The sequence below is a fragment of the Symphodus melops genome (genome assembly GCF_947650265.1).
Source record: "Symphodus melops genome assembly, chromosome: 15".
In the NCBI taxonomy this organism is placed as follows: domain Eukaryota; kingdom Metazoa; phylum Chordata; class Actinopteri; order Labriformes; family Labridae; genus Symphodus; species Symphodus melops.
This window is the reverse complement of record NC_136705.1, coordinates 3999080-4023009: the sequence shown is the minus strand read 5'-3', so window position 1 is coordinate 4023009 and position 23930 is coordinate 3999080. Positions and strand designations below refer to the sequence as shown.

General features: G+C 40.4%; 1 protein-coding gene across 1 annotated transcript in view; it reads right to left on the bottom strand.

Annotated features, from left to right (window-relative positions):
• The window catches only part of slc24a3 (solute carrier family 24 member 3), an 89857-nt gene extending 73013 nt beyond the window's left edge, over nt 1-16844 (bottom strand). The window contains exon 1 of the mRNA XM_079362341.1: nt 16488-16844. Coding sequence (XP_079218467.1) covers nt 16488-16668 — 181 coding nt within the window. The 5' untranslated portion in view covers nt 16669-16844. The remainder of the gene's footprint in view (nt 1-16487) is intronic.
• Between the last annotated feature and the right edge of the window lie 7086 nt (nt 16845-23930).

The window sequence follows — 23930 nt, the reverse complement described above, 5'->3', positions numbered from 1 at the left end:
GACACTGAAGCTTCAGTGTTTAGCCAACTCTACAACCTTTCTGTGTTCTAATCTCTCCATTTTTCCAAAACATCTTCTATATTTATCTTAGTTTCACCACGTTCCTAGTAGAGTAGCGTATAAAAAAATGCAGAGGCTGTTCAGTTTGGGGAGAATTTTTGCTTGCCCGCTTCCATCAACAGCCATCAATTCATCACAGAATTGTTCAACAGCAAGTTTCTGACGTAGCAAAATCATTTTTACAAAATCTCTGACAACTTAACTAAAGAAACAACTGAATATAAACACCAAAGTGTATGATCCCAAATACAGCATGAACATTAATTACTAGATGTTAACGTAAGTAATACTGTCGGAATATCTCCAATGTCCAGGGACAGACTCCAGTAGAATGTAATGGAGAGGTGTGAGGTATTGTAGCTTTTTGCTGAGCTCTACAATCATATGTCTGAAAAAAAGACTTTTACCATACTTTTATATTTACCTGCAAGGTCTAAAAGTCAGCAGAAAGGCATGATTTGTTTATTTCCTTTTCAATCTTCTGCAGAACATCAGATTAGACGATCAGACCATGGGGAAATTTAGTTGCCATTTCCTCTGATCTTTGAAAAGTTTTTAGACTAGATGTGTATGACATCCTAGTCCACTTTGAGTCCATTTTAATGAGCCTACTGTATATGTCTTTGAAATACCACCTGTTTAAAAATCTCTATTTTTGTAATGATAGATACCAAAACTTTAAAAAATTAAATAAATGACAGGTGCAAGGAAAAATAAATTAAAATTTGCAGTCACACTTCTACAAGTGTCCTAATTGTCCAAGAACGACAAAGATGTAGCCAATTTGTATTTGCAATTTTTGTGCACGAGTTTGCCTACAATTTTTGAAGGATTCATTCCTCTCTAAGACACCTGTCTTGTGATTTAACATTTTGTTTTTTAAAAGCAGCAATTAGTCAATACTGGGTGCCAAGGACTTCTATTTTAGTCCCTGTGCTATCAAAACAAGTTTCCATGTCTTTGGATAATATCATATCAAAGTATAAAGTCTAGTACAGTGACACATATATTAAATATTATTATTATAATATAGATAAATGTCTATTATTGTATCATTGTAAAGTGGTAAAGTTCAAATGTATTTCTAAATGCACTCACAGAAATGAGGCACTTGACAAATGAAGATGGTGATTACAAAGAAAGCATGTCCAACACCCAGAAAAAAAACATTTAGGAGAAAAAGTTTTGTACTGAAAAACAACTTTTGACCTTTAAAAACTCAGCTTATTGCTTTGGATGGACTTTGCTTTGGAGCCTGGAATCCAGTCCCTGAAAACAACTGGAGATTTCAACAATGGATGATAGTGCTAAGCCTCAAATGAGCCTTTTGTCGATTGTGAAGACCAGCAATCTGTATAACAATAAAACAGACACTGAGAAGGAACATGAGGTTAGAATTGAAAAAGAGAAAAGATGAAACGACATGGACGCAGAAGGGAAAGGAAAGAGAGGTAAAAGACAACAGAAGGTCTACAGAATCTTAAACAATGGTCACACTCCTCCTCAGGGATGGACCTCTCCTCAACTCTTCTTGCTTTCATCTGTCTCTCCGAGCTGTGCGAGGATCCCAGAATACACATGGCGGGTTGCTAAAATAGGCTTTTGGCTGGGTGATGAATTAGCCAAGGCATATTTGGGGAGCAAGGGAGCGAGAGAAAATGAGAGAGAAAGGGACGGAGAGAGAGAGAGAGAGACACAGCAACAGTGAGAGATAGAAAATAGCTCCTAATGTTTCATCACAGCTTGATCTAATACAGAACAGAGCCCAAAGACAAACCCGGTGACCCTTGTTTAGATTTGCTCATCCATCAAAACAAGCCTTTAATCACGAGTGTGTGTGTGTGTGTGTGTGTGTGTGTGTGTCTCTTTACTATAACATAACATGGACTTGGTGAAAGGTAAATGGACTTGAGCTTGAAACAGGGCCTGACTGATGTTGGATTTTTTGGGCTGTTATCTTTCTTGTACTTACATTCGATCTGTAGAGACAGATATATACACGGTTATTGGTTGACCCTTAAAATACAGTAATCAAAGATATATATTGAAAACAAGCTAATCACTCTACATGCGTGCATCACAGCATGACACTGCAGAGTGATCGCGCTTGTTGTAGTCCATATAGTATAGATACTCAAATGAAAGGTGTGTCTGGTGAAATAAACTGGCATTATCGGTGCACACATGAACACTTGATATCTTAACATCTGCCAAAATTATTGTCCTTCTAATTAATCGGCCAGGTTCTATATTAATCTAATACTGTATACCTGACTGTACTAGATGTCATTGTGTAGTCCTGTGGTTCCTAAAGTGGGCCGTGTGCCCCCCGCTTTTTATCCCGCCATCTGCTTTCTGCTGTTACACTCACTACCCATTGAAAGCAACAGAAAAAAGACACTGAATACTAAGAAAAAAACAAACAAAAAGAAACGCTTTGCCGGTGAATTCAGGGTGATTGGGATATCATGTTGAATGAGAATGCAGAAGACAAAATTCTTATTTCTTGCATGATGATTAAAAAAACGAAAAGAAAGAGTGAAAGGAAAAATGTAACATCTCAGTGATATCAGCACTCATGGCATGCCTTTGGTCCAATCAGATGTAGTTATCCAACTGCAAACCGGTTTCAGTACCATCACATACTGTCTTGAAATTCCCTCGGGATCAATAAAGTATGGATCTGTCTGTCCATCCTTCCATCCATCTATCTCATACACGAGGCAACACTGGCAGCTGCAGTGGCGGGTCAATAAAAGAAGGAGCGAACTGATTTGTGTCAGCTCAGATTGAGTCCCAAGGTCTTCTGATTGTTTTAAGAGCAAAAAACAGTCACACCTAAACGCTCACTGATCAAACTGCACCGCCTGTGTCAGAGCGGGTGTCAGTGTTTAGTGTCTGCTTGCTGAAAAATGTTGTGTTTCAACTGATGACTTGTTTGTCTTCAGTCCGAGATGATTTTAAGAAGCTGGCTGCAGCTCGGATTCGTCAGCTACTCTAAAGCCCAGTTATTAAGTGATAAAAAACAACAACAATATTTTCCAGCAAACTCTTCGCAGTTCCACTTCCTGCTTACTATGTCATCAGTAAAGGGACCATTTCAGGAACTGGGTCTTCATCAGCAACTTTACACAGAAGCGAAACGAAACTTCCAACCACACAGATTCAGTTCCAAGCTGCAACAGTAAATGATCACACAGCGACCTTTCATGTCTGTCTCTGGTCTCATGCACACATACGAGTGAAATGAGGCATCGCAAGTTTGTTTGAGAGGGAGAAAGAAGGTCATAGTGAGGGAACATTCACATTCAGGTGGGCTATCATTTTTCATTTTAACCTTTAACGGAATAAAGCAAAACAAATACTGTGATTGATATTTCAAGTCATACTGCTCACCTCTAACTGTTGTACGATGTGGAACTAATGCAGCCTGAAAGCAAAGAGAGATTCGGCTGCTGCCGGGTGAGCCAAGTGGCCACTTCATTATCAGCTCAACACCAGAATGTTTTATGTGAAGTGCACACATGTACACACTCGACACGCTCCTCTTCTCTGCCTCTCTGTCTCATAATTCAGAGAACAGTGTGAAATGATTCCCGGCTTGCTTATGTAACCATTACCTTCTCCTCATTCTGCTTTGAAATGCAAGCGGCTGTACATCACAGTGTCCTGACTCCCAGCAGACTGACGGAGCGGCGTCACCACATGATCCAACACACCGAGCTGCTGCATGCAATCCCGAGTCTTTCCCCGCAGTTCAAAGTGTCATGCAGTCGACTCATGATGTTTCACACCGGATCCACTCTGCTGTGGATTTATTATTTATATACAGGATTAAATTAAACATAGGTAGGGACTTTCATGGAATCAACAGGAGTCTTGTGATAACCTCATTAGTTGGCCTGGGAGAAACTGTTTGTGTTTATGCTGCAAATTGTGAGAAACATTCTGAGTGACTTTTATGGGCCACACAGAACATTTTTCTTGCTTGTCCTGTGTGTGTGTGTGTGTGTGTGTGTGTGTGTGTGTGTGTGTGTGTGAGAGAGCTGGGTGTGGATCCACACACCTTGCCACTAATCCAGCCTGCAAACCTGCTGCTCATTGGCAATCAACCTATCTACACACTCCACAGCATCAGTCTTCCATTTGACGTCAGAGTGTCCGTTTACCCACTGTGGTATCTGGAGCCAGGATTGGTTTTCTAAACATAAGGTTTGCTTTAATAATCTCATCTTTTCACAGTGTCCAGATTTCTATACCTAAAGTTTTGTATATTCCACGACCTCACCTCTGCTGCTCCACTGCCTCTGACTGAGGTTACACTGAAGAGTGAAACACCAGAAAGCAGCTCTCTTACCTCAGACCTCCCAGCCAGTATCCAACAGACGGACAATAAATGATTCCTTCATTTCACTCAGAGAAAAATGCAGCAGTTCATCGAGTGTTCGCTTGAGGCTGCCTGCAGAAGCACTGGGAGTCAAAAACCCATTCCAGAAAGCCTTTTTAAAAAAAATGTGTTTTAAACAAATGGGGCCTTACGCACTCATTTTATTTATCTTTTTTTTTGGGGGGGGGGGGGGGGGGGTATTTTTTCACAACACAAGAGGAGTGTTCGATGTAACAGTTTGTCAAGAGACTTCAAACCTGACTGACCTCCAGTTCTCAGCCTGTCTTTAGGTTGACTAAAAGTTAGGCTGAGACAGTAGTTGCAGATGAAGCAAAGACTCAGAAGCTCCCTTCAGTTACAGACTTACAGTCTACGGTAACGGCTCTACAAATGTAGATGTGATGTAAAAAATACATCTAATAAAAAATATGAGCGTTATCCATCAGTATAATTTCTTGTTTGAAGGCGACAAATCAAGAGCAATCAACATGTGTCGGAGAGCTTTGAGTGCACGTGTCTGTATGAGCGTGTGTTCAGGGGCCTCCTGCAGTGTTAATGCCTGCTCCTCTATTACAAAAGTGTGGCTCTGTCACCCACACAGTCATACAATGGTGAGAATGGAGGCTTTGAGTGACTCACACCTGCAGCTCATTGGTCTGCCAAAGGTACATTGTTTAAAAAAAGAGAGTGAACAAAGTTAAGTGCTGACATTTCATCCAGCTCACAATGGCATTTTACAGCCAGTCTGCAGACCCTGTAGACCCCCCGTTTGACAGACCAACTCATACTAATACCATGTTCATGTTTATAGTCCTATATGGTAGGTGTTGTGCACCAGTGGCCAGTTATATTTCCCTATTAAAGTCCTCCATTAATACTTCAGAAAATCCTCGTTCTTCAAAACATCTATCCAGGAAACAAGCCAACCAGCGACTGAATACTTCTGACTCTAAAACATTTGATTCAGCGCAAAAAAAATCAGAAAACAAGGAAAAGGCAAAAGGACAATGTCAATACATTTTGGGGGACTGAATTAACTACACATCCCACAATCCAATGCAATCCCAATGAGACCCGAAAAAAAAAAAACAGTTTAGCATGTTTCTTTCTAACTCAGACCATCACTCCACATACATCTTTTTTGCAGGGAAATTTCTAAAGGGTAAAACAATCAGAGACGTCGCTGTTAGGCTCAAGGATTGTGGGTGCTGTAGTTGTTTTCCACAAAATTCAGAATCAGCCATGTTTTTGTTTTGTTTTTTTCAAATTGAAATCGATATCATGCGAACGTGTGTCATCAGCAGGAACCCACACCATCACACACTGCACGCATCATGACCCAACTGAAAATTCATTCCACTTTATTCTGTATTTCGACGCTGTCGAGGCTGGCAGTGCCACTTTGTACCATCCGTTTTCTGTCATGAGCTCGTAGTGGAGCATATAAAGCAAACAGTGGTAGAGTTCAGTAAGCACAGCTTGTGATTTGACAGAAAGATCCCTCAATTAAAATCCACGATTGACCAGTGGAGGTGAGCAGGCTGACTCGAAGGACAGAGATCTGTCTACTTAACAACTTTCACCGGCGGCTGAGAGCTTAACAAATGTACTGCAGCTAGTAGGAATACAACTCCTTCGAGTGACAAATAGATGGCAGTAAAAGAGCAACACAGCTGAAGATAAACTGCACCCTGTAAACTTCACTCAAAGGAATAGAGATCGTCACATAGCAAGGAGGTTTGAACCTTTTTCGTCTTTGTGAAACCTCCAGAATCAGACCGCTTTTGGATTTATTTCACAGATGTCACGTCACTTATTGAAACAATTGTCATGTGTAGCATTTCATCTTCTCAACCCATTCAGATTTGCAGAAGAAGTGATCACAGCCAATACTTTAAACAGTGCTTTACTTGACCTGATTGAATGTGTTTTTGTCCATCATTCAGTCAGAGAAGAGGACAGTATGATTCTCAGACAAGGCCCATTAGGTGCTCAGCTTGTTACAATAACACACAGCCGTCTATCAAAACCGGGACCCGCTGTCACAAAGCTCACAAAAAGGAGCTCCAATAATGAAGTGCTGCACGGCCATCAGATCAAGAGGGCTGTGTAACAGAGAACTGACAAGGGTGACAAAAGAGAGCGGGATAAAAGGGAGAGAGGGAGAGAGAATAAAGTCGCATCGATAAAAAGCAAATGAGACATAGAGAGAGAGAGATCCATATATTGTAGTCCCTGATGAACACCAGCAGGCCATTTGCACCTCATGTTCTGGCTGTTTCATTCACAGATTTGCGCGCGCGCACACATTTCCCTTCCGTCGTGTAGTTACCGTGCCCTCTTGAAATCGCTGCAGCACATTGCACAGTAATGTCTCCTGTGAGGAACACTCTGAAAAGGCTGTGTGTGGAATAACCACGATGTGTAATGTATTAAATTGCACACGAGCGCATATGAAGGTCAGTTCATCCGTGCTTAGCACAGTCACTCGCAGCAGAGTGGAGAGGTTAATCTGTGTGATGCTCTCATGTTTGCCTGTCTGTTCAATCACACATGTATAGACTCACAGCGGTGCACTTTTTTCTCCTTGAGTATACGTAACTTGAATTGGTTTTACCTGATTGGATGAAGCTGAAATCGTGCAGATTTTCATTTTTATAATACCTGAAAACACCCACAGAGAATGATGTAACTGTGGAGCATCCACTGCAGAAAGTAAAGCCTGAGTAAGAAAAACATCTTGAATCAAAGGAACATATCTTTGAAAGACTTGTTAAGACTTTCTTAAACACCTCAATAGGATATTATTACAAACATTAAAAGTACAAAATAAGCAGAATGTTTCATTCCCAGCATTATGAGGGGAAACAATTATCAGTAAATACCTTTATTTTCAGATAAAAGCACAATGCTAAATCAAAGCACATTTTTAGACACTAAGAAGGATTTTAAAATGTTTAATTTTGTACTGAAATGATTATTTTAGTCTGCTGTGGTAGTTTATTAAACATTCCTTCTTTAACTTTAGCTATTTATCTCTTTTTGCTCTTCTTTGTTTAAAGGGACATTTACTTCTTCTATTGACTCGATTGATTCCCGTCCCTTTTTAGACATCCTTGTCCGTACATTTTACACAGGTACATTGTTTTGATCTAATTATCCACATTGTGTTAGTTTTGGTTTAGTTTCAGCACCGTCAATCTAATTTCCGTGTAAAAACCACTTCAGTGATTCATCGTCAAACATATTGTAGTGGAGCATGTAGCAGTAATCATCATGTTTAGTTGGTGTAGACCAAAACAGAGCTAAAAGGAAAGTGAATATTGGACTTCTTTTGGGCATGGGGACATAGGAAATGAAAGATAATGTTGTTTAGAGTCACATGTAATTTCACATAGTAAAGTCATTCTTTGCATAAAGATTTATTCACGCGCTTGTTGTCTTTAAGTCAGATAGGACAGTGGATAGAGTAGACAAGCACATGTGAAAAAGGAGCTGCAGAATGGACTTGAACCTGGTTCACCTGCTTAATGGACATTGCCTCAGTACCTAACCGCTAAGCCATTAGTGCCACCACTTAAATGACTAATTTTTAAGTTAAATTTGAAGCCTTTTTGTGTTTGTACACAGTGGTGACGTGGGCAGAGCCCGACTGGAGGCAGAAAGTCAAGCTAGTGGTAGCTCGTGATGAAGACGACATCAGGATGGAATGATTCAAAACCACAAATGAATAACTGAACTATAGTCTGCGCTTGAGCAACATGCTTACCAAACAGCATGCTGATGAAACAGACAAGAGCAGTGAGCAAGGCTGGATAAGACAAGCCAAGGAGAGGAAAAGTGGAGCTGCTGCACGGCTGAGGAGCTGCGAAGGGCACGCAGGTTACAGCTAGAGGGGGAAATACCAAAATGACAGCAGAGTGCCACTAAAATGGAGGGAGATAGGGACGAGGTGAGAGCGTAGATGGAGGGGCGGACTGAGAGAGTACAGAGGAGGGAGGAATGGACGGAAAAAGGAGAGGTTGTTTGTGTCTGTCTCAGATGGGGGGGGGAGTGTTGCTCTCTGATCACACAGGCTGACCCAGATGCAGCTGAATTAGACACAGACCTGTGTGGAGGTGTGTGTACACTGTGCATGAGTGTGTGTGTGTGTGTGTTTGATGATGGCAGCGTAGGTATGAGGCGAGCGCTAAAGAGCTGGAGGTAGAAAGGCATGAATAGTGACAGAGTGTTCCAAGCAGATGTCTCTCTGTTTTTGAAGGTTACAGCCTTGTTTATGTCTCTTAATGGCGCTACGACGTGCTGACAAACACGTACATGTTAAAAAACATAAGCCCCTTTCTACCATGCGCTGCACTCCTGAAATGAAAACATTAACGCAAATTGCAAAATCTGTCCACTCCACCCACCAGCCGCATCTTGGAAATGTAAACTGCAAAAAGAGGGAACAGTTTGTGAGCGTTCAGCGAGCTGGACGGTAACGTCTTTGACGCTGAGCGCAGTTTTTCCGCTTGATGTGAACAATTAGCTTCATGATTACACGCCTTCATCCTCGCTAGTTGGTACCAGAGTTAGTAGTTGAAAAAACATATTTTTATTCATACAGGCCTGCAGTCCCAGTTAATTGTTGTTTCTAAGCAGCCAGCTGCCACTAGATGGGGCTGTGTCTGGATTGATAGCAACTCCCATACTGCCATAATGCTAACAGGTACGTCTGTTTAACAGCTAGTTTACTGTTTACTTTGGAAGCATTTGGATCTAGAAAAGGAAGATAAAGATGTATGCTGTGCCAGGTTAAACTGGCATGTAATCACATGGACGTTGACATTAGATTGGCCACGCTCGGCAAAAATATTTGACACTGATTACTCGCGGACACTGTGAATCCTTGTTTAGTCGTTTTTTGCTTAATTTTGACTATTCTCTGAGTGTTTTTTTTTTTTGTTTCTTACAACTTGTGTTTTGCACCTCTTAAAACCAGCGCTGGTGGACCCTCTGTATTTTATGAGTATTCTTTCAGGTTATATTACACCCAAGTAAACATCATGTTACAAAACAAGAAAAAAAAACATATGTCAAGACAAAAGCAATGGAAGATTTCCTGCCTGGTTAAAGGTCATCATGACGTAAAGGTTACCCACTCTGCCATTCTTTACAGTGGATTTATTTTTGAGACTGTTGTTGTTGAGCAGCTTCCTTTTGTTATTTCAATTGTGTTTTTGTTCTGTTCATTCACTCAAGCTGTTCTAAATGCTGTCTCAAGCCAATGCAAAAGTGCAACCTGTGGCTGTGTCATGGTAAAAAACTAAAACTAAAACAATACTAAACCATGATATAGAGACCAGTTTCAGCTCAGCTCTTTCCCTGTCACTGGGTTGACCAAAAGTTCATTTGAGACAACATTTCCTATATGGCAACTGCAATTGATGGCCTTCAACAGTCCTCTTTCGACACCAATGGGTGCTGTCACTGAGTCCATGTTTCATACAGTCAGTGGTTGATCCACGAAAATGGGTTTTGTAAACTGATGCAGTCATTAGTAAAACAGCAGCTGAATGAATGATTAGTTTGGACTGTTTAAGAAAAGGCCGTGCTCTCCACAGAGACATACACACTGATGGAAGACAAACTTCAAATCCCAGTCTTCATTGCCATCTCCATTGAACTCGACCTTTCTCCATCTGTCGTCCTTTTTCTCCACTTGCTTCCTGCCTTCCCTTTCTTTTATCGTCACTTTAAGCACCTTGACGTGTCCCCCATTCTTTTACTTTCCTTCCGCCCGCCACCTTGGACTCCATCTGAACCACTACATCTACCTCCCTCCCCTTTAGTCTAATTCCTTCAGCATCTCCTTGATCCATCACTGCTACTGCTGTCCTCACTTGGTCCCACTTCTCTCTTCACATCACCCCCCTCATCTTTTTCCCTCCACTCATGTCTCTTTTACTTTTTGTCTAATTCAGCACCGTGTCCCGGGGCTTTGTCAGCGCAAAGTGCTCCGTCTGCCTCCCCCCCCCCCCACTCCTGTTCTGTGGTAGCGTGCGAAGAGAAGGGGATCCACCAACAAGAGCTTTAAGTTATGTAATCAGATCATCTGGAGACTAATGCTATATACCAGATATACAAGCAACAGCCATTAGTCCCTTCCTTATAGCATAACCATTTGTCTGCCCTGTTCAAACGTGCTTTAGGTTTGTCACAGATCGAGCTCAATGATATTAAAACCTCGAGTGAAAGCAACATGTGTTTGCACAAGTAATCCTCCTTTCTAGAGCTTTTGTCCAGAGTCTCGCTTTTTCCTTGTGTTTTCAGAAGGTATACATGGACGGATTGACGGATGAAGCTTCGAGGGTTGTTTTTTGCAACAAGGACAGATGGAGGACAAAGAGAAACGAGAAGAGGTGCGGGTAAATCCACGTGCCTGTCTGCAGAGCAGCCAAGACAAGGATGACTACACACACACCTCCACACATGAATGTGTGTGTGTGTGTGTGCGTGTGCATCCAAGACCCTGGAAGCCTCGGTGTGGCCCGAGGGGAAACTCTTACCGATATGACAGGAGGTCTGGGTCTCCCATGTGAAAATGCTGTCAATTAGCACCCGAGTCAGAACACATTTCTCCATCTTGGGAGGTCAGCGCTGACAGTGCAGTCTAATGATGTGCTGTAATGATTTCACTGTAACAGGTCTTTAGTGGCAGAGGTGGTCAGGGTTGCTTTCAAAATTTGATTCATAATGTTCATTTTTGAATCGAAGCTACTAAAGTTTATAATCACCGCTTTGCAACTTTGATTACCTTTGGTTTTTGACTGTGATGAGTATAATTTATAATTTATTATAGAATCTAGTCAGCCATTTATGATCTAATTTCTAATATTTAAATCCACATTCCCCTATTAAAGTCAACAGGGGCAGTCAGTAATATCACCATAAATGTAATATTAAATTAAACCCTATCTGTGATCTTCACTCTGTCTCAAGGTCTACTACCCAAAGCGTATATATCTCTAATGAGATTCAGGCACAAACAAGCCCATGAAGTGTTCTTGCTCCATGCAGTTTGCTCTTATTTGTGAGGATCTATCAGCACCTGCACTCATTGCGCTGTCTTGAGGATCATTAGCTAGAAGGGGAGGGGAAAGTGTTTTGTGAGAGCAGCGGAGGTGCTGCTTGTCAACAGGCAATGCAGGAAACAACTTGGGGCCCTTAGACTTTTTAATGGCCCCAAAAGCAGCAGACAAACATGTGCAAATTTAGCAACCACAGGAAACCTACCTAAGGGGGTTCCCATCTGACAGATCTCACTCTTGCTGTCCTGCTGGACGCCGGTTGGAGGGTTCAGTTTTGCCTAAGGCCCCATGAACAGACTTAGAAAGCTTGTCTGAGTGTCAACATTTAAAACAAACCAATAAAAGAAGCAAGCAAGGACTACTGAAAGACGAAACAACTCTTGCACGACGGCGTTAGACCTCGCCACACATGTGGATGAAGTTTGGCCGGCAGCTCCGCAATAACTTAACCTTTGAATATATTAAAAAAAGACATGCCAGAGGCACTGGTGACCAAGTGATTAGTTTGCACAGCCCATGTTCTGAGGCTACAGTCCCCAAGCGGGTAGTCTGAGTTTGAATCTGCCCTGTGGCGCCTTTCCCACCTCATTCTCCCCCTGGGATTTCTGGATTTCTACATAAAAGGCATAAAACATAAATCTAGATCATTTATTTTGAAGTCATACGTCTACGGAATCGTTTTCCTGATTACGGGCAAGTTGTCACATGACATCTCTTAAACTGTGGTGCAATGACCACCTAGAAATTATTTGCAAGGAGACTTTGGATAGAGAGGGGTACATTTTTCTGTAAAATAATAAGTGCTTCATGGAATTCCAACCAAAGAGCATCGCTGCAAATAGACAGTGTTTATTCTTCTGTGAATTTCGGGGGTGTTTGAGTGTTTTTTGTTAAAAATGTGTCACTGTCTTTTTGACTTATTGGCACAGACTTAGCAGCAGCGAAAGCAAAGCAATCCTATTGGGAATCAGGCACTCAATCTTCGATTAAGATTTTAATCTGACTGAAGTCTCAGATTCTCAAGAGATGGTCCTTTAAACCTTTAATTTTGCCACAGTACTGAAAAAAACCATTTCAAAATCAGTCTGGTTCCAGTGAGCCTTCCTCATCGAGCCATCCGTCTGTAAAGGCTCACTGGTGTCCTTGCACTTTTATCACTTCTACACAGGAAATGATTTATTTCTCAGTGACAATATAGAGCTCTGCATTGGACTAATTATAGTATGTACCATAGGAAAGGGATCTTACGTCATGACTCCACGTCTTTCGACATGGAGCGCCCTGATCAGAGCTCTCACAGCTGAACATGCCGCTTTAACAGTTGCCATAGAGATATAGCGAACTGTACTTGTAACATGAGATGTGATTGAAAGCTCTGGAGGAAAAAAAGCAAGAAAGTGGACTGTAATGTCTTTGGGCTGAGTTCATCTGTCACCATTAACACGTGCATCTTTACAGCCAGAACCAAATAGTATTTAGCAGTTTGATTTTGGGACAAGTATCAGGAAATGATTGTACCTCTTTGAATCGTTTAAACATGATTAATGGTATCACAAGACAAGGCCATTTAAGGAGACAGGTGTTAATGAAATTCATAGTTCAAGGTAATGCCAGATAAGTTTGGTGAATAAATGGTCAGCTTTGTTGGTTTAGACAACTTAGATGCATGGTTGGTAATTCTGAAAAATTTACCAGAATTGAAAGTAGCATCTCCTCAGACCTTTTTCACATCTTCCTCCTGGGACTCCTTTGAATCTAACCATCTAAGCTTATGGTTCTGCATCAACTGCCTTATCCCAAATCTCATTCAGGGATATAAAAAAACATGCTGATTAAACTAAATGCAACAAAAATAATGGCAGGGACATCCTTTGACTGTGGGCTGGTGCATGGCATGGGTAAAGTTTGAACAAGGAGAAAAAAGGAGGCATTTGATTGGTGCATTCCATCCTGACCTCGTGGCAGGATAGGACTAGTCACACATTTTGCTCAGCTGTGATTGTTGATCATTCTTCCACACAAGCTGTCTTCAAATCTTGAAGGTTCCGAGGGCATCTTCTATGAACTCGGACCTCCATTTCTTTCCAGAGATTTTCAGTTGGATTCAAGTCGGGTGATTGACTCGGATATTGGAACAGCTTTATTTCCTTTCTCTGAAACCAGTTGAGAGTTTCTTTGGCTGTGTGTTTGGCATCATTGTCTTGCTGAGAATGTTCACAATCGTTTCATCTTTAGCATCCTGGTGAATGGCAGCAGATCAAGAATGCATTGGTACATTTCTCCATTCATCCTTCCTTCTATTATATGAAGTCTGCCAGCGCCAGATGCTCCTCACCATGATGCTCCCACCTCCAAACTTCACTGTTGGTACTGTATGGGGTATTTAAGGGTGATGTGCAGGGCCATTTCTCCTCCAAACATGGTGTATGCTATGACAGCCAATGAGTGCCATGTGAGCAGATTATATTATCCCAGTACCTCAGAGTGTTGTGCAGCAAAGTTTAACGAGCTTCCACACGTGTCTTGCATGGTGAGCGTCCATAAAGGCCATGGCGGTTGAGTGCATTACTGTTTTCTTTGAAACTGTACCTGCTGATTCCACTTCTTTCTCAAGCTCTCCGCGAGCGGTTCTTGGTTCTTGGACAACTTTTCTAATTATTCTTTGTCTTTTCTGTCAGAAATGTTTCGAGGAGCACTTGGTCGCGGCCGGTTAATGGTGTAATGATGTTCTTTCCACTTCCTCTAACCAATGCCATCCTTATGTTTTGCTACAATAAGCTTGTGAAGGTCTTGGGACAGCTTTCACACCTTGGTAATGAGAAACCTTATTATTGGCCATCAATTAGGACTAATCCCGCTGATAGTTATTTGCACTGATAGGGGGCAGGATGGCTTCCTATACTGATTTCAGGTTTCTTGGCTTCCCATGCTTTTTGCTCTTCCTTTTGTGTTCAATATTTATCCCCACTTTCATTTCACTTCATTACACAGAACGTTTTAAGGACAAACCTGTTTTGATTTCTTTGTGTTGGTTACTTGGGTTGTGGCTGACATGTGGTGAACATTTCATCCCCATCGGAAATATATTTACTGAGAAAAATGCTGACCCGCTGTAGGTAGCTTTCCTTTTTTAGTAAAACGCAGCAAATTCCAAAAGGGAGAAACTGTGTTTTATAATAAAATACAATAAGAATTGTTATGAGATTGAATATGTTGTAATTCTTTAACAATTTTACAATCTGCCCTGAGACTAGGGCTTGATAAATAAATCAAGATATATCAATATATTTCTTTGGAATAACCAGATATGTTTCCTCTTTACAGCTGACACTTTGTCTGTTTCTCCTGTCTGTCTGCATCATCACCCTGATCGGCCTCATGAAGCAAAAAAAGCATGCATGCATGCATGAAGAAAACACAGTTGTTTGTATTTTTACTGCAGAAAATGAGGTTTAAATCTTAACTTCTTCACAGACGTGTAATTTATTTTTCTATGACTTAGAACTAACTTTGTTTTTGCTGATAAAAACATATTGACATATAGGCCATGTATCGCCATTTACCTGAAAACATCTATATGTATATTGTGTATCATGATTCAGTTAAAAAATATCAAGCTTTGATTCTTCGTCCATGTCGTGCAGACCTACTTGAGAGCAGGTTGCCTCACACGGCCTCTGTTAGTCTCATCTTTTATGTAGCCACACAAGGTAAAAAGCTTCCACACATAACACTTCTAACTTCATGAACAGTCAGCACTCAATTAAAAAAACTAATACACAACAAATCTGGTGTTTGGAGTGTTCCGATACAGCTGCAACAGATGTTTTATTGACATAATGACATCACCGGTGCTGAATTGAGTCACTAACATACTCGGCTGCTGACTTGACCATTTATACCGATTTGGCAAAGGACACCAAAACATTCACTGAGCTCAACTTTGGCAATCTTCCGCAAAAAAAAAAAAAAAGTCTGGATCAAGCTTGTGTACAAACGGTTCAAATGTTGCAACTGACACCACATGGCTGATGAGCTCCACTAGATTATTCCAGTCCATAATAAAAAAATCCCTGTTAAACTTGCCAGCATGCTATTTCAATTCTATTTCCAGTTAAAAGAATGCTGAACTCATTGAATTGATTTGGCATCTTTTTTTTTTTTTTTTCACAGAATTAGAAATAAGACATGTAACAAGAAGTACACATCTTACACGCAGCTTATTCTTAACCTACTGGAGCTCAGAGGAAATGGTTGAAAAAAAGTAGATTTCTGTTAAGTAATGCATGCACGCAGAGCAGCACAGTACACTACCATTTCCAGGGGATTATTAGTTACAGATGTTGAGCTCCAAGAAGGCACGTTGTTGTTGTTGTGGGTTTTTTTTTTACAGTGATTGTTAATGTGTGTGCATCAATACAGGACAAGCTTCAGCCAAACAAGGAAATCAATCTGATTTATGTGAGCTTAGTTCAAGGGAATCTATTGTGTTTTACATCTTAAACAGCTTGTTCACTGAGGACTTTTAAGACTCGGTACTGTACTTACTGTAGCTGAAGCAATCACTTTTGTGTATACTTCATGTAAGTGCCTGTGTTGTTCATTAATCAATATCATCGTTGCTCAAGTGGAGTGACATTCAAAATTCTATATTTGAAAATAATGCAAATGCTATTTTCTTCCACACATTACCTGAACATGCCCACACTAAAAGCATCACAGAAGGAGGGACAGGCGTGATTTTTGATGTTGGAATTCAAAATGTTGTAAAAGCATATATGAGCAAACGTATAGCCTAAATAGACACAACCACCCTCTCTGATCCAAAGTGCCTGTTGTTCCTGCTTGTCACAAACTCCTGAAGAAAGCTGTTTTTTTTTTTGTTTTTTGTTTTTTTTTAATAGGCTACATTAACATCTATTTGATGTTGGTTGACAGTGACACACAGAGACGTGTAAACTGCCCCTCACCTGCTTTCTGTGCCAGAGACTGGAACCCCACGACGAGCCCCAGCAGTACCCCCGCGAAGCACATCTGGAAGGCGAACAACTCCTTTCGCTTTCTCCGCCGGGCTTTGCTCGTCCGTCGGTTCAGCATCATTCCTCCTCCGACGGCCGTCTCCGGCATCCCTTCAACCACCACGCGGGCCATGGCGCTCTTCTCTCCGCGAGCGTGGAGGGAACCCCCCGGTGGTGGCGCAAAGGTATGAGAAACTGAAGCGTGGACGAAGAGATGGAGAGATGTGCTGTGTGAGCGCGCAAGTTCCTCGACGAGAGGTGATATGACGAGCTCGTCGATGGCTTTGTAAAGTTAACCACAGTGTAAAGAGTACGACTTCCGGTGTTTCGTTTCAAAACAAATCACGGTCGTTTAGCTTCCAGCCTATTGCATGCACCAAGGTTAAAACAGACGGCAATATTTTATAATTCATGACAAAAAATATCTCTGAGATTTATTTGTCATGTCGTGAATTCTCAGTAACCTTACACAAATTAAAATAAAGCCTTGTATTAATGTCACAGCTGCATATGTTAAGTCCAAATCTGTGTAACATTGCAAGTCTTTAAATAACATGCAAAAAAAACCTATTAAATAAATGTGTCAATAATGTTGTCTTTATTATCATAGTTATATCAAAACCACAAAATTCCTCATCTATTTAAGGTAAAAATATATAATTCTTACTGCCTTTAGTTTGAAATGTGGGAAATAATACAGAAATAATCAAACAGCTGAGAGTGAAACTCATTAATTGGGCTATAGTAATCATGGCATATTATTTTAGAATAGATAGAATCTGAATTATTCAGACATGAAGATAATTGTAGTTATTTACCAAATGCTAAAAGTCCTGTTATAGGAATAATAGGAAGATATTGATGTGGGCAATATGCACAGCATGCAGACGTGAAAACCATTCACTGTATAAGAATAATGAAGGCCTAGATCTAAATACATTTTTCTCATCGAACGGTGAAAAAGCTTATTTCGAATCAGTGTACAATTGTGTGCTCTTATTTTGAAATCCAACTTCCACTTAGTGATAAGTGCGTCTCATCTGTTTTCAGTGTAAGGGGGCGGACCTCTTGGCTTTACGACCCCGGACAGGAGATGGGTTTCTCGGCGACGGCGTAGATGTTCAAGAAGCACGTTTTTTCCGGACCCATGTTTGTCACTTTGTGATTCAGATCTGGAGAAAGATGAAGGAGGTGTACGTGCTTGTGTGTGTACACGTGCTTGTTTGTGTACACATGCTTGTGTACAGGGGATGCCACCTGGGTCTGAAATGAAGAGCATTTCATCTCACCAAGGCTACTTGTCAGTGAAATACATGAAGTTAGACTGATCTGTACGAATTGAAGTGACATGAGTGGAGGAAGACACAGTTGGTGTTTTTTTTGTTTGTTTGTTTTTTCTGTCACTCAGAGATTATTTGGAGAAAAACAATAGTGTCCAGTGTTCAGACAATTTACAAAAGCCCCTATCATGTTTGTTTCTGATTGGAGGGATCAGTGATAGTGGAACTTTTTAACCCATAAATGAATCCATTTATGAAATGCTTATTTTACAGTATTTACACTTATAATGAATGATAACATTTTGAAATTACTCATCATTTTTCCTCATGAATCCCAGTCATAAAATCCCAATTTACTTGTAGCCTGATGACTTGCCCATTTCTTTTGTTGTAAATCTCAGTAATCTTAACATTGTCACGTTATTATTCTGGAGTTTTAAAAATGTCATCAATTGGTTGCGTAGATAAGCAATGGACTGTTGTCCTTTTTATTTCAATTAGAGTCAGAGTTGATTTGTAGAAAATGACTCTCTGGGGATTTAAAGTGCAGCTATGATGAGGAAATTCTGTGTAATGATGGTTTCACAAAAGCCGTTTTGAAAGAGAATGCTCATATATGCATTACCGTTAAAAACAATGAGATTGATCTTTCAACCTTGACAACACACTCATACACTTACAGGCACTCCAGATGATTGGGGTCCAAGGTCAACCCCTCTGACCCCTCTATAGTGAAACAACAGACAAGCTTTTATTGCAGGGGCTGAACAGCAATAGGAAACACGGAAACAATAGTGTCAGTGCAACAGTTAGGCTCCTGAGACAGTCCTCTGATATGAAGCGGTCATGTTAAGCTTTATTGTGCTGTGAAACACATTTTCTGCCTGCACTGATCTGTCTTATGTTATTCTTAAGGTGTTTGCAAAAATCCCTTTTATTTCTTTCCTTCAGAGGTGTCGTACTGTAATGATGACATCACAGGAAGGACGGAAACTGGAGGGATAGAAAGCAGTGCGGCATTAGCGAATGAGCTCCCAGATTATACCCACAGCCCCTTGGCCCATGCTTTTACACACACACGCACGCACACACATACTTCCTTCATGACGGATTGAGCATAATCCTCATCCTGAGCAATAGCGTCTGACAGCCGTGATTGGAGACAATGACAATGACATATCGAGTGTGCAGGATTAGGAGTCAGCGAGGGATTTTTACCCTCCATCCTTTGAGTAAACTCTCCAAACAGAGCTGCATTTTGTGTTTCACATGTGGTCTTTAAAAACTATTTGCTCTGCTTCTGTGCAGCATGAGGCCAATGTCCCTTATAGTTCCTTCAACATTTTCATAATTTGTTTCATGTCATAGCGTGTTTCCTTGAAGTTTAATACAGTCTATGTCCCTTTGCATTAAACAGCAGTGTACAAACCTGAGAAGACAATGCAAATCTGTTTACGAAACCGTGCCCACGGTTAGGAAATCAGTGTGCATAATTATGGAAACTGTGCAAATCAAGTTTCAAATTCATGATTTGCAAATTTGATTTTTCTTCAGATTCTTTGGAGACTCATTATATTCTACCAAAAATACTTAATGAACACAGAAAATGATAGGGCGCCGCTCGCCTTATGTTTAAAATACGCACCCCATGTAAGGATTCTGTGGTCCTCCAAGTGGGAGTCCTGGAATTGAATTTCTCGCATGTCATTTCCCACTCTCTATCTCCTACCCTGTCTCTCTAATAGAGGCATAAAACGTCCCCTGAAACATAAAAAATACATGAATAAAAGTAAGTGACTTTAAAGAAGAACTAAAAAATTACAAAAACATCTCAAAGTTGTTAAGTTACAGAAACGTTTATGAAATGTATTTTTTCCCCCTGCTCATTATTCAGTATGTTCTTGAATGTATGAAATCTTCTTGACATTTTCTAAACATTGTTTTAAAACATTTGAAGAAATATTTATACTTCTTGAATGTATTAATCATGATTATAATTGTTAAAAATGATAGTTCATTGAGCCTATAATAATGTGTCCTTCCGACTTTTTTCTTCCTAGTAGAGGTAAAGCAACAGACGGGCACACAGATTGTCTTTGATCACATTCTGTTTTGTCCCTTTTGGTGGTCCGTAGTTAAGCCACTGCAGCATCTTCCTGCTACTGCAGTGATAGAAACAAAATGATAATGCTGTGCCTTTGACTTTCACTTAAAAAAACCCAATTAACAAGTTGAAAGTAATATGCACCTCATGTCAAATGAAATGTAAATATCCCAGAGTTACTTTGAGTTTAAGCTTCCACCTATGCGATAACAGATGCTAGCGAGGAAAAGCGTCGGCAGAGCACTTTGGAGTGTGTGAGCCGCCACAGACCTGTGGAGGAAACCAAATCAAAGAAGTTAAATTCAGCGCTTTCAAAATTGATGGCAAGTGGCTGCAGGTGGGTAAACATTATGGAAGGCTCGGATCTAAACGACGTCGTCCAGTTGGCATCATGTGACAAGTTCTTTGCCTTACTATTTCAGAGAAAGTAGTTCCACAGGTCCGGGGCCTTTAATAAACAGAAAAAGCACCTCAAGTCTAACTCCTGTAACATTAACTGGTGATCATCGCATGTCAATTTGTTCATGCACTTTACACTGTCTTTTTATGTGACTGTGTTATTCTCTCAAAATATACAGCATGAATCAACACTGTTTCACAGATGAAGCACTTTGAAGCTGTCTCCTCTCCTACCTCTAAGTCATGGTTTCAGACCACATTGGTTTGTTTGCCTCTCGGATTTAAAGTGAAAACATGAAGAGAATAAGATCAGAAGTACATCGTAAATTTCAGTTTTGCCTCCGTCTAAATCACACATAATGATTGCTCTCTCTCTCTCTCACGGAACTATCACATAGAAACACTCACAAAATCTTGCACACACACATACGTGCACACACAGTGTTTGTAGTGCAATGTGTGTCGATGTTACACCTACCTTTGATGTGTTGTTAGTCCAGGCATTGTCCTGTAAATCATTCCAGGATTCCATGTTTATTCCTTTTTGCACAGACCATTGAAGCTTCTCTTTGCCTCTTTTGATCATCAGGGATTTGGTTGGAACAGTTAAAAGGATTTTTCCTTTCTCACAAAAGGCTGATTAGACGTGTTTGAAATGCATAGTGTGTCTCACAACAGTGGCCTGTCCCACCCCTGCTGACTTAAACACTGTTGGACCATAAACCACACAAATATTCACGATAAACAACCCCATGTCTTAATGACAGAAATGACAGAAAAGTGCTCCTTCCATTTGTCTATTCCAAAGGTGAAGACTCATGAGTCTAGTGCAAGGCTATGTAGTGTTTTATACATTTAATATTGCTTTAATTCTAACACCATCAGAGAAACTCGCTGCCAACCAGTCGTGTGCTCTCCCTTTGGACTTTGTCGACATTCCTGCAGAGGAGTTTTTTATTAACTGTTGCTAATTTTTTTTTTTTGTACTTTTATTAAACCAGAAAAGAGAGCGTTACAGTAGTCTAGCCTGTTAGTTATGAAATTGTACATTAGTCTCTGCTTGGCGTAGAGAAAGGAAAATGGCAATGATGTTCACATGGTAAAATGTTGTCACACCCTGCAGCTGAATTTGAAATTGAAGTTTAGAAGAAAAGATCACATAATAATTAAAACTTCAGTTTTGTACTAGTCCAGCTGAACAACATTCCAGCATTCAGGTTTTTAAATCGAGTCAATTTGTCCTGAGTCATTGGGAGACACAGGCACATAGAGCTGAGTGTCATCAGCATAGCTGTGGAAAGAGATGCCATGCCTCCTGATGACATCACCCAGGGGTTACGAGTCAGAATGAAAAAGTAACAGTCTGAACATTGATCCTTGTGGTACTCCATTAGTAATCTCATTGTGTTTGGAGCTGTGGTCTTCTATTGATACAACCAGGTAAATCAATTTACTTAATTCAGACCTGCATGCTCACTTTCAAAGAAAGTGGTATTCAAAGGCAGCCGAACCAAACGCTTGTTGTTGTCAAGGTTGTGATGCCATTGGCCCAATAGCCCTGACTTATTGGACATTATTTAGTTCAACTGTCTTTATTCCCCAAGGATACATTGTTTAAGAAGATAATTAAATTAAAGGGGACATATTATATACCCTTTCTCCCCTTTTCAAACAGTCCCCTGGGTTCTAAAATAAACATCTGTGCTGTGTACCAGAGGAGGTTTGTGACCCTATATAAACAGCTCTCTCAGAAACTCCATTTCAGTGTGTGTCTCTTTTAATGCAATGAGCCCCTACTGAGTTTTCCCAGTAGACATCACTCCTCTGTAGTGAAGATAAAAATGGCCTGTGCAAAAAGGTTTCTCTACAGGCTGGGAGTGGAGTCCATGAGTGGGGATACCAGGAAAGGGCAATTTTTTTTATTTTTTTTTTTACCATAATACAACTTGTGATGTCACAAGTTGAGAAAATTTGAAACGAAGCAATTTTCTCTGTGTTGAAAGTCTTGTGCAGACAAGAAACAACGGACTGGACGAGTTTATTTCAAATTCTGTGGGCCAATAGACACTCAGGTTACCTAAATAAATATTTTTCATAATATGTTCCCTTTAACTGACAGAATTTTATAATTTTAGCTCAACTTATGATAAGAGCCAAGAAGTATTATTATCAGCTTGTTTGTTTTATTCGGTGAGTCTTTTTTTGTGTTATATTTATGCAATGCAAACAAAACTTCTATTTGTCACTGGAGAATATTCCAACTTTGGTTTCTGTTCAGAGCTACCATTGAGCTGTATTAACCTCAGATGAACTACATTCTTTTATTAAATCTTGGGTTTCTACCACAGTGTATAACAGTGTACACTGAAGTTACAGCTTGTTCACAGCGGAAACAAGTCCTGCCTGCCCTCTGGATGAATAATCCTGTCCTCTTTAAGAAGATTATGCAGTTTTTTTGTTCAGGTTTTATGTTTATATTCACACAGATGTGTGCACACATGTTAACACACACTCACAAACACACACAGTGGAAACAGACACATGCTTACAGGCAGACACATGGGGAAAGGTAGACCCTGAGTGCACACAAGTGGTATACTTGGAAAGAGTGCAGATTCACGTTTTTTCCCCTCAACCCACTAATATGCACACACACACACACACACACACACACACACAACCTGCAAACAGGTTTGTAATGCTTTTTTTTTTTTGCGACCCCTGTCCCTGGCTTGGCTTTTAGGATTAAATCAAAAGCATTAGTATAGATAAAGTATAGATAAATGTCCCAAGAGTGAAATCTAAACACGGAGAAGCAGCATTCTATTGTTACGCATGAAATATCTGAAACCTTCTAATAACATTTAGATCAAAACGTTTCATTTGTCACTGCTCATCAAAACAATAGAATATTGATTTATTGATAGTCATGTCATCTTATATATTTTGTTTAAGCATTCTTCTTTTATTTTTGAGTGTATGTTTTACTAACATAGTCCCCCTGTTCTGTCTCTTCCCCCTTTTGTATAAAATATGTCTAAGATGTTTTCTTGTATCGATTAATATTGTGTACTGCTGTTTCAGAAACCCACTGTATACTGTACAGGTTATAGGAAAACAATGTTAGACACGTTTTCTTCAACCAGTGGACACCAGGAGGACATTCGGCTCTCTGTGTCATGTGTCTGTGTACTCTAGAGGAGTACTTGGTCCTCCTGGCAGATCAATAGTGTTTGTGGCTGCTCTGCTTTTCTCCAGCTCTGCTCTGAAGCTAGGCTTTCCCTTTGGGGATTCTCCACAACACTAATGCCTCTACTCTCTGGGCTATTCCAGTTGTGACGGGTTGATTCTTCTTCTTCTATTTTTAGAAGAGATCTGTTTACAAAGTCATTCAGAGGACAAAGAGCCAAACGAAATGAAAAAGCAGGTGCGATGAAGGACAACAAAGTCAAGCACTGAGGAGAGGAGATGTGAAGGGCAAGGAATAAAATCAAAAGAGTGTTTTTAGTGTGATTTAAGAGCAATTTTAAGATCCAATTCAGTTCAGTTTGATTTTTCCAATACATTTTACTGACATTGAAGAGAAATTGGTGAAACATTGCAATGATACTG